We start from the raw sequence: 12,499 nt of genomic DNA on the forward strand, positions 1-12,499 counted from the left end.
CTCCGGTTTTCCCCTCCACATTTAGAATCAACATGTATTTAGAGTATTTTGTTTCTATACATTTCGACATGATAAGCCACTTCGTTGAGCTATCATTTGTGGCCAGGTCCATTCTTACCTGGTAAAATAAAAAATAAAAACCTATAGTTTTTAAAGAAAAAGTTCCGAGTTCAAATCATAGTTGGGGGGTGGCAGGGGGGCGGTTGACACAGCCTTTCCTTTCTCTAGGGTCAATAAAATGAGTTCCACTTTGTGGTTAAGTCAGCCGTGGTTGTCATATGACAATACTGGCCCCTGCGATAGGAACGTGGATTTTCCACAAATTGCTGAGTGCCATAATCAGGGGACGGGTGGCTATCCCATGCGTGTAATTGAGTGGGAATCCGTTATTGTTTTCCATGTAAATTAGAAATAAACTGACCCCATTTGGGAAGTAAAGCTGCAGAATTAATTTAAACGTATATGTACCTACGATATTAGCATTTAATGTCCTGATCGTAATGCTTAACTTTTCTGTAGTTCCTGTCACATTTGCCTGAGTGTCTGTCATTGTGTATTATTATTTTATGAATGCACAGTGTTCATATTAATGGAGTCCGGTGAGTTGTTATTTTCTGCTGTTTATTTATAAGGCCATTATAAAAGCTCACCATGCAAAACAATTATGCCAAACTGTAATCTATTGGCCCTTACCTCTGCCAAGACAGATGGCTTCTAATAGCCTGATCAGGTATGAAGACTGTTTAGTGTTTAGTGCTGCCCACATATCATGGTGAAATTTTTGAGTGCAGCGTATAAGAATAAAATCATGGTAGATTTAAATTAATTCTATCGGATTTGAATATTCAAAGTGAAATCTGTGAATACTGTATCGTTTGAAATTCATAAATGTTTCAAGCAGAATTCCTCGTGGTTATTCATCTTAGATATGTACAAGGTCGTGCAGCCTCTTGCATTCAATCATGTGCAACAAAAGAATCATTATTCTTTAGGAATCACCATGAATCTTCAAACATTGTCATGTGCGTGGAGTGTTATTTATTTGTTGCTGTTTATATTTACTCATTCAAACACCCCTGTATGTGTAGAGCTATGTATGAACGTGTGTGTGTTCATGCATCGATTTTTTTTTGCTCTTAAATTCAACTTATGGACCACTCCACACAAATCCCACTACAATCTTTTTACATCAAAAATGCCAAAATATATTACAAAATGTAAATGTTGTGATGCTAACTGGCAATAGGTGGAGTGGTGTTGCAGCAGCAATCCCATTGAATTATGAACCTAGCGACCTGAGTCTAATTCCCGGTCATGGTTAACATCAGTGACGAGTGATTTTGAATAGATCTGGCCCTCCCCCCCTTCATCAACCTGGGCTGACTAATGTGGAGAAGTATTTGCAACCAACTCTTATGGCTGGCACGGCATGGGGAGGCCTTCATCCTGCACCGGATTGACAAATAGCAGTACACTATGATTACTACTACTACGCAACAGATAACAACATATTAATACATAGTACAAAATTGACTGCTGCGAAAATGAGATGGCTAATCTTAAAGTACGTAATTAGCACCTTAAAATGTGCTGTTTTAAGAACGTGTATTGTATTAAACGTGTACATTTTGAAGTATTGCCCAGAATAGCCACACACTTTTTGTGTTTCAGGTGATACTTGATCCTGACTGTTAACATATTTCTTGATGAACGAGGACTATATAAACATTGCTACCTTAATTTGCAACAGCTACTTGACACATTGGTTCAAGATGTAAGACCATTTTGTAAGGTGAGCCTTGGTGAAAAATATATGGCATTGGCACTCTTAGAATCACTCCTTTGTGAAATATCATTAATGCGCTCAGCAATGGATGTCTCCTGCCTGCTCTGATCCATTACGGCTGTTGCGATATGAAGAGGCATTAGACGCCAACTGTGAAAATATGCCATTCCGTATATAGATTTACATGATCGTTCAGCTCTGGATTAAAAAAAAATAGTTTGTATATTTGAGGCACCTTGACACGAATTCTCAATCACTGCACGGCTTTGGTGTGCAAATTACATACTTTAAATTTATCATGTTCTGCTTCCTTTGGCTGCTGTTAAAAAGCAGAATTGCTGACATACGTGTCAAGTATGAAGTATGGGATGACGTATTCGTCATAGTGGTCGTTGAAATCTAAGTGCCGGCGGGGACAGCATTTGTTGAGTTAATCTGGTAAAAGCTCTGCATTCACCCTTCAAGCGTGATGCTATAAATGACATTGACATTCAGACCTTATAAGCCTATTATTGTATTAAGGTCTGCATACAGTATACCCCACATTAAACTCTGGTGATGGAAGTGGAACAAAAATGGAGAGCACAACTCTGGATTTTTGTGAATGACAGAAATGGTGGAAAGGATTTGAACTGCATAACACTTGCTTTAACAGGATTACTTTAGACATTTTAACTAAATTGGGGGAAAAAATTGTAATCCCAATAAAATAGAAAGCTAATCGGGCAAAATGTGACCCACGTTTTTTTCTTCTGAAACTCTTGGGTTTTGTGAATACCAATGCTGAAATATTTATTTGGTATCTCTGCCAACGTGGCAGCATTCCATGTGGACAGAGCATCAATTCCAGCCATTGCCAGGAAGCCCGGGCATGTTGACAGAGTACTCGCATGCATTCCTAATTGTCATCATTTTCAAATGCTTTTCTTAGTCGTGGAATATAATGACAAGCATGCACGCACCTGTGTCTACCATCATGCCCCGGTGCTCCATTATTCCTGTGTGGAATAAAGCCAAATTCAAAGTGATTATATGTTACAGGGAGAACTACAAAGAAAGGGATATTGCCTTTTCTCAAAGGACTTATTCAATAATTTTGAGCACCGTAATCAAAAACCAACATGAAATTTAACAATTTTTTTTTAACAGTTCGAAAAACATATTTTATTTTCATACCTCCAAAGGCGATTTTTTCAAATGCTTAATTAAAATATGTTGTGCAATTCCTATCGAAGTATATCAACGATAGATAAATGCTGAAATATAGCTATGTCCATAATAAAAATGCCTCTGCTCATCACCATACTCGCACACTTGCTTTCACTTATACTCACATTTAAAATCCAAATGGCTACACATGGAGGAATATTGAATATGCCAAATTATATGCAAATGGTTCTGTTATATTTCTTGTAATAAAACAAGAGACCAATGCTGAAAAAGCAAGGCAGATGGTGTTTTGCATATGTAGACTAACTTCAGTCACATGCACTGGCACCTAAAGTTACCCACATGGTGCATAAAACCCCGAGCGATATAAAACGTTGTCTCAATTGGGCGCTTATGATAGTACAGTAATGTAAAATGTTGATTCGTTCGTATGCTGAGAATTTGAATTAAATGCCCTCACTGTATTGTTAAACAAATGTGCCTCTGCCGAACTGTTGAATGTCATCGTTGGTAAAAAAGGAAAATAATATTCTAATGGTTACAGATGTCACAACTGAGCAGAAAACCACTGCCCATTATGAAAAAGGTGAAAGCTCCTGTACAAGATGAAATATCTGTGGATATCATCAATGAAGGAGAACTAGCCTGCCCAAATAATACTATTGAAGCTATTTCCTAAATATGTACACAGCAATGAAATATTGTACTTCAATCATGGAATGATGCCTCAGTCATTATCGTATTTAATAAGGGAGTCTAAATTGATTATAATAATTACAGACCCATTAGCCGATCATAATGTATATAAATTGTTTGTGAAGAGCACATGGAACTGAATAATGCCCACTTTGGAGCTCAACCTACCATATAAGAAAACTGGATTTCGATTTTAAAAAATGCCTACCATTAACAATATACAAACTATAAATCAAATTCCCAAAAATTACATAAATATAAATACCATCATGCCTGGCTTTTGTAGCCTATGAAATGGCATTTGAGTTTGTGGAAATTGATGCAGTCATCCAAGCTTTTGAAGACCAAGGCTGGGATTTAAAAAAATATATAGAAACTATTAAAACCACTCATACAATGAGTTTGCATGAAGCAAATAAGGACAAGTCAGAAAAGTGTCACAGACGGAGATGTGATTTCACAAATGCTATTCACAGAAACACAAGGTATGTTCCAGAAATTGGATTGGGGAAGTAAAAGGCATAAATAAAATATAGAAAGTCTGAGCCATATCAGATTTGATGACAATGTAGTACTCTTAAAAACATTGTTTTATTTGACCAGGTAAGGCCCACTCAGCTGCATAGATATTTTGTGGCTTTTTAAGTGGAAATGTATAGCAGCTAAATACTCTAAACGCGTGTTTCTAAATGTGGAGGGAAAGACCCGGAGGACCCGTGGAAAAATCCACACAACCACGGGGAGAGAGAACATGCAAACTCCAAATATACAGGCGTCAGGGTCGGGATCGAACCCACAACCTCCTGTATACTAGGTGAGGTATGTAACATCTCGCAAGCAATTGAAAATAATGACAGGAAATTACTGAAAATATTAACATAGAAGGTTGAAAAGTTGGGCTTCATAGAAATATGAAAACAAACAGAAGTCAGCTTTATCAAAATGTGTCAAACTAAATAATTGTTGAGGACAAAATTATAAAACACAGAGTATGTAGCTGGAACCTTTATTGAAGGCTGATCGGGGTCAAAACGATTGCATAAATAGTTGACTGAGAGCAGGATAGAGTTTATTTATGTTGGTAAATAAATATACCAAATATGATCCTTGGCACATAACACCCTGTAGTCTAGACATATTCTTGACTTAAAGCTTTCGTGACTGCAGGAATTAATATTCTTTGGGTATTTTCGGTAAAGCCACGTAGATATAAAAAAAAATATCACGACGTTTTGATCGCAACACAGCAATCGTCATCAGGTGGAAAAAAAATCCTGCTACATTTTTCACCTGATGACGATTGCTTGTATTGCAATAGAAACGTGATATATTTATCATAATTTTTCTATCTACGTGGCTTTACCGAAAGACCCAAAGAATAGACATTGTATTTAGTACAGGTGTTCTTTGCAGACATGCTCTTTCAATGATATGTCACTTGGGCTATATAAAGATCTTCATTCATTCGTATATATATGAAAGGAAAAGGTTAATCTTCGTGAAGTCTATTTTAATACTGAGACAAAAATAAATGAATCTAAAAATGCTGTTCTACTCTTTAAATGACGACTGAAGCAGTTTGGGCCACACACAAACCGAATTCATGAAGCAATTTGAAATGCGGAAAGAATAGAGGGTGACTGCTCGGGAGACCGGCTAAATGTATTGGGTTGACCTTAAGGACAAGGCTTTTGTCTGGTGGGTAGATCTCGTTCTCAGAAAATTCATAGCACCTCTAAAGCATATTTCTGATGAACCACGAGGGGCTACCTTCTGGTCTTAAGGATGAATTGTGTGCCTCAGTCAGCCCCTTTGATCTGATTTGTTTCTGCATTCAAGCTCTTCTTTTATGCCTAATGCTAAAAAAAAATACCAATAACGGTGGCGTGGTAAACGCGGCACTTGCATGTTGAGCGCTGAAGATTCGTAGACTGTGGGATATGTCCCGTGGTGTCCGATGGACCTGATCAGTTGATGGTTTGTCAGGTCAGTCAATGAAGCTCATTTGCAGGTGTAGTTTCTTGAAAAAGTTGAAAATGAGATGCCAAATAATTAATCATTGATATAAGTACATTTTTTCCCTGCCATTTCACAGCACAAGGTTACCGCAAATAAGCTGTGTTTCACAGACAGACACAGTTGCTCTGGTAATGTTGCTATGTTTTTATCCAATTACATAATTTGTGGGTAACTTTCAAATCTGGCAGATTTGGACTGTGACACTGGCGCAAATGATCGTCGCAGGACGTTTGAAGCAGACGGCATATACATATTTTTGTTAACACGCGCACGCAGCATTGACCAAGGTAGCTACAAGCCTTGAACCGTGAGCCTCTGCAACGACCGGAAAGCACGCTGCCCTTGGCCACATTGCGACCCTCGCTCTGCGTTCGATGACGCATTATTTTTGGAGTCAAGGTTATGTTGCAGCACCCAACAATGAGCCAAGCAGGATGTAGTCTGCTAACAATCAAGACCCTATTTTTTGTTGTTTGAGTTGTACATGTTTGTGGAAATTAGATTTAAATATTGACTTTCTTCAAATGTGTTAAGAATAACTTACACTTGTTTAGCGCCTTTCATTTCTATTTGGAGAGTGTTGTTGCCGGGGTTTATTGATTGGCTAACACAATAAACCTCGTGGAAATCGACTGCATCGAGTCACCAAGTTCCTATTACAAACTTGATTTGAAGCTTTCGTGACTGCAGGAATTACTCTTGTATTTCTAAGTTTGCTAGGTTTGTTTTCTACCTGATGACGATTGCTTGTGTTGCAATCGAAACGTCGTATTATATTATTTTATTTATTTTCTTTCCACGTGAATTTACCGAATGAACCAAAGAGTAATTCTTATTACAAGTTAATTCAAATAATGAAAAATAAGGATGACGCCGGGATGCAATGGTTAGTACACTAGACTTGTGATACAGAGATCACTCACTGGCAGTTGAAACGATGAGCAATGAGTGTGGCAGCCCTGAGTTGAATACCCGGCCAAGTCTAACATCAGTGGCGAGTGATGTCTGAAGTCTGAATCAGTCCCCAAACAATATGCACTTGCACCAACCAGAATGGAGAAGTATGGTCAACATACCCCATAGGGAGACCTTCATCCACCAGTGTATTGACGAAGCGCTGTCGTTACTAACACTGTATTTGCTGTGTTTGTATGTTAAACTTCCTTTGCACCGTATGTAGCCAACTGTGCTAATCGGAGGTGCGTAACGCAGCATGCAAAGAACCACTGCTGTGGTAATAGGGTTAATGATATAACAATTTAAGTCAAATTGGCGTAAAACTTTTTTTTATTTTACCAGGTAAGGTCCACTGAGCTATATAGATATTTTTCAGAGGCGACCTGGCCACAAATTATTGCTCAACGAAGTGGCTTATCACGTGGACATTTACAGCAGCCAAATACTGTAAGCGCACGTTTCTCTAAATGTGGAGGGAAAAACCCGGAGGACCCAGAGGAAAATCCACAAACACGGGGATAACACTCCAAATATACAGGTGTCAGGGTCGGGATCGAACACGACGACCTTCTGTATACCAGGCGAGGTAGTTAACATATCACCACCATAGCGCTATACAGCTGCGGTGTCTGATGAGTGCTGCTATCCAGCGCTGAAATTTGCAAAATCTCCTGATGTGAGCGACTCAGTGGGGAAGCATCGCCCGCGAGAAACAATGCTTCATTCATCTGGCGGTCGTCATAGAGAACACTAAATACATTTGGCGAAGGAAGCGGTCATCGATCATTTCGATTCACTTCGTAATAACATACACAGTGCGGGTGTATGCTGGGATATTTTTGAGTACAGTGTACGCTTTTCATCGCTATGAATGAGTTTAAATTGTTAATTGTGGCCATTGTGGTCGCATTATGCAGTTCAGTGTGTCTATGAAGACACAACAACAGCTGTTCTGTTGCACTGTTTAACAAGCCCAATGGAAAACCCTTGTGCAATTATGAGCATGTATGCTGCAGGAAGGGTAGCTTATCCCCCCCTGCTTCTGTTGATTTTTAGGCTTCTCCTTGATCACTCTGCGGTTCACTGGATGTGATTGTGGGGTCAGCTTCTGGGTTGAGCATGATTCCGGCATCCCTGGGGGGGGGGGGCTTTTCCGGAACGGCTACTGACTGACCGGGGGGACCCCCGCGTCCCCACTTCAACATCCGGCCATACAACTACATCGACAATGTGAACCGGGTGCCTGTTTCGTCAAATGCATTCTCCCGTGTCCGCAAGGAAAGGGTGGGACACGAATTAGCGGTTGAAAGGAAAGCGTACGCCATATTAACCATGGCGCACAGTACACTCCATGGGCTTGAGTAGAACATTCAGAATGTCCTACATCTATCTGAAACCCCATGGTTATTCACTGCCTAGCAACCTGACACGATCTCAGCAACATATTTGCCTTGGGATTAGGTGTGCTGCGGATAAAATGCCTTCATTAATATTATATCTTTTCCCCCAGCCCTTTGTTAATCCACGAGTCATAGGAGTCCTTCCCCGTGTTGTGTCAGTCATGGGAATTGTTTGATCATATTTTACAACGCTGCTCAGTGCGGGTTGGTGAAGAAGGGTGGCTGGGGCAGGATCCGGTTTAGATATTGCTCGCCACTGATGCGAGCCGTGGCCGGGTATTGAACGCAGGCCATCAGGTGCACACCGAAGCGTGCAAACCACTGCGCCACTATACAACCCAAATGCTATAAACAGAATACCATATATGATATATGGATGTGCATTTGTGAGCGTGTGTGGCAGCTGTCGAGTCGAGAGAGAAAAACCACGTATGTGTGTATGAATAAAGGCAAAAGTGGACATTTTGACTGCTGATTCTTTTCATGGAATCTAGAGGATATGCATTTTCTGAAGAAAGCCAGGTGGCCAAAATATAACTATTTTTGAAATGTGAGAAAAAATGTATAATATTTTTTAAAAAGTGTATTCATGTTAAAAAAAACACTTTTCGCTTGCATATGCACAATATTTTGTGCATTTGTGTAGAATGTATGTAGCGTATTATATACACATTTTTTGATTGTGCAAAAAAACTGCCCTGAAGTGTATCAAACAGTACATGAGTACATTATTTCTATCTCTTAAAAAATATTCTGTAAAGTGCTCCAATTTTTTTATCTTCATAATAAATGACGGAATTTTCTGGATCCCCAAGTCTTGAGAACACTTAATAGCGACTGTTTTTAAAAAAATAATAATAGCAACTTAATCTATTAATATGTTATTCAAAGTTATATTTTAATGTCTTACACTACTTTACATACAGCTCTGTAATTTATAGATCTATACACTAAACAAATTTAGCTGAAGTTAAAACTGTCCGCTATTTAAGTTTGTATCATATTGCTCCCTCATTCCAATTATACGGACACGTGTGTAGTGTTTTCTGGTGGTGTCTTGCGCTGTAGTAATTGTTTTTATTTATTGCAAACATTTACATATTTATCATGTGCACATTGTGCTGCTGAGGGAAATATATTCCCAAAGGCAGCAGCTGTGGTGCATTTATTTTAAATACTCCCCCGTATTGGTTCCAAACGGTCAGAGATGACTCGCACCCGCCGTGGCTTGCAACTTATTATGACATTGGCTTAACCAGAGGGCTAACATTGATTTGCTCATCCATGGGTAGAAAATCCATGACTTATTGTTACCATCAAACAACTAGTTAAAGAATGATGCATAGATTTTCGTAGTTGTGCTGTATAGCTCTCCGATGTGTTTTTTTTGTGTTGTACCACGTGGTTGTTTGGCACAATGCCCCACATTTTACTCCACGTGGGAATTCAGTTCCTGACGAAACTCCCGACATAAGTAAGTGAATCGTTGGACATCGTGCAGATCAGCACACGGTACAACTCAAACACACATTGGAATGGTATCACTAATTCAAGAGCTGCTACATTGAAATATAGTGTTAAAAAATTGCATCAACCAGCTCTTCAGAAAATAACGTATTTTTATTGCATTTTTTCTTCAGGGCTCAAAATATGTTTGCACCACCCGGGACAACGCATCCATTATACCTCTCTTTATGGCTGTGGCAACTAGTCACATGGCCATCTCCCGGTCATCTCCAGTTTAGCAGTGTGACCCAGAATATATTTAATGTGAAATTAAGCTCTGCCCTTCTCTAAAAGGGAACCTACCACAGCGTAATAGTTAGCACACTGGATTTGCAATCCAGACATCACTGGTTCGATCTCCCATAGTGTCAGTTGAAATATGTGAGTTTATTCAATCCCCCCCCCCACCTCTGTCCACCCATCAGTATAAATGGGTACAATCGGCAGGTCAAGTGTGGTGGGGTAAAGTGTGGGTTACTCCCACATCTTCTGGTACGTGTGGCCAGCATGGGAGAGTAGCCCAAAATACTCTCGAGGGGGGCCAGCAGTGGCGTGAGCAAAAGATTGGAGGGTTACCTTTAACCTTTTATATTTAAACACAGAAAAAAAAATGACGTATCAACCAGCCCTTCTGAAAATGTTGTTCGTTACATTTTGAGCTCTATCTCCAGAGACTTAATAGTTTCAGCTCGGTATGTTCGGGTTTGGTGACTCAGAAAAATATACCTGTGCCCGGTCCACCACATCCACGATACCTCTCACGATGGCCGTGGCTATTGGTCACGTACCACCTACTCCGGTCTACCAGCGACCCGGAAAAATAGCGAGAAACGAAGCCCTATCCTCGCCTAAAATAGATTGGGTCTGCTGACATTTTCTTTCACGTCACACACCTGCTCGGCCATTCTGCACGGTCAGACATTGGAAAACCAAAATCGTGTCCGAGGGCCGGATGATTTTTGAGGACGTTCACGCGTGGAGGGACATCCCTCACCGCGTCCGTTCACAACGGAGCCCCTGCAAGGGGGTTGACTCTTGATTACATTAGACAGCTGTGAGTGGTCTTCGCCCGTCCATGCGGCCTCGGCAATGAGCCACGTAATGGAGGCTGGAGTGCTCAGTGGGTGGGGGATGACAATCCGCCAGTGTGGATCAACGCGTTTCGGCGCTTCGAGCAAAAGGCGGGCGGGGGTCATGGCGCATTTGAGCTCAATAGGGATTCGCTCAATGTAAAGTCCTTGAATGCGTTGTGTGGTTTAAGCAGCAGAGTTCTCTCGTCTCGGGCATTAGTGGTTGCCAGGGATTTTTTTGATGTCCATTGCCCTCAATTCTGTTGAAACGTGTAAAAAATAAAACAGACGAATGAATGCTATATATAACTTTCTTAGTATTATGTGGAAGATATTACGTATTATTTATGCATTATTAAGCATGGATGTATGCGTTCATTCATGATAATAATTTTTGGCAGTCAACTATTTTGTGTTTATTATTCGTCTGTGTTTTTTGTAAATTCACGTATTGCCATGTGATATGATCAGTCGGGGTCTAACGATACATACATTCATCAATTGCTATCTATTAATTTCGAACGAATTGTATATAAGTCAACATGCATTGCATTGCATTGAAGTGTGAGCAGGAATCAATTCGTTTATACAGTACTTGTATATGTTGTATGTGATGAATCCACATGACCCCTTCAGCAAATAACGGTCAGCAACTTTCACCACAAATGTAAAAAAATAAAAAATATCCTTGAATTGAATGTTTACCCTGATTAACATGCAGCCCTACAGCGTGTGGGGAAAGGGGGGAGGGGTGCCTAAGGGGTCTTATTGAAGGTTCAGCACCCCTTTAAATTCTTATAGTTTCAAGTTTGTTTCACATTGATTGTGTCGTGCACCCCTGAGGTTGCATATGCTCCTGCCTTAATCAAGGTCGCACACTTCAGGGTTGTTAGCGTTTAATCGTTGTTATAAGAAGCTTCGGGGCATTGACGTGGCCTCGCAGTAGCCCGTTCAATGCTTGTTGCAGAGGTAACGGTTCGTATACCGGCGGCCACCCTGATTAATACTTTTGGTGTTATAACCGATATAATACGTTTAACATGAAGGCTTTCGGGGTAAATATCCAGATCGCATAAATACGCGATCGCGTAAACACGCTATCTTACCCAAAAAAAAATCTGTATTATGGACGATATAATACACTCTGTCTGCTTCGCAGTGGATGGAAAAGATCCAATGATGTCATTCACAAGAGTAGGCAATGGTGTGCCAGTATCAAGGTCCAAATGGAAATTGCAATGCTGAGTTTTTGATTATACATAGCAATCGTCACCCGTTATGTGCATAATAATACCCCAGATCATTCTTTCAAATGAAACTCCTGGTCTCCTGAGTTCTGACATGGTTAAACAAATACACTTGAAACTCACACTTGAAGCTGAGTGGTTATGGCTGTACAAATGTGTGGTTTGTTAGTCTAGGATTGACTCTGTGCCAATCTCTGCAGGTCTACGAACTATGGAGCATCTTACACGAAGCTCACAGACAAACTCGACCCCAAGGCCATCCTGGTGGCCCTCTACGTCTGCCCCAGCAATAAAAAGAAGGTTGGTCGATGCCATCAGTTAATAGTATACAGCCCCATTGGAACCTCATTTGCCAGTAAAAATATGATAATTGGTTTTTTACCCTTCTATCTGGCAACAAAACTGACACCTTTTTTACAAGGAGTCATGTTTGCATAGACCACAATACCTGCAGTCATAATGCAAACCAAAAACATAACTCCGATAATGTATGCACTGTCCTTGAAGTTGATTGGTCCACACCCGAGACAGCTTTCCTTAGAGCCTAGTCTCACATGGGTTGGACCAGATGACGCCAAAAGGCACATTATCAGAGTTATGTTTTTTGTTTGCATTATGACTGCAGGTATTGTGGTCTATGTAAATATG

The 12,499-nt window shown here is 40.2% G+C and overlaps 1 protein-coding gene across 3 annotated transcripts in view; it reads left to right on the forward strand.

Moving 5' to 3' along the window:
- Positions 1-12,499, forward strand: part of LOC144721584 (VPS10 domain-containing receptor SorCS1-like) — a 79,616-nt gene that overhangs the window by 10,933 nt on the left and 56,184 nt on the right. For all 3 annotated transcript variants that reach the window (XM_078599315.1, XM_078599317.1, XM_078599318.1), the window contains exon 3: positions 12,052-12,151. In XM_078599315.1, the coding sequence (XP_078455441.1) occupies positions 12,052-12,151 (100 nt within the window). The remainder of the gene's footprint in view (positions 1-12,051; positions 12,152-12,499) is intronic.

The sequence above is a fragment of the Lampetra planeri genome, chromosome 12 (assembly GCF_965212315.1).
Source record: "Lampetra planeri chromosome 12, kcLamPlan1.2.h2, whole genome shotgun sequence".
NCBI lineage: Eukaryota > Metazoa > Chordata > Hyperoartia > Petromyzontiformes > Petromyzontidae > Lampetra > Lampetra planeri.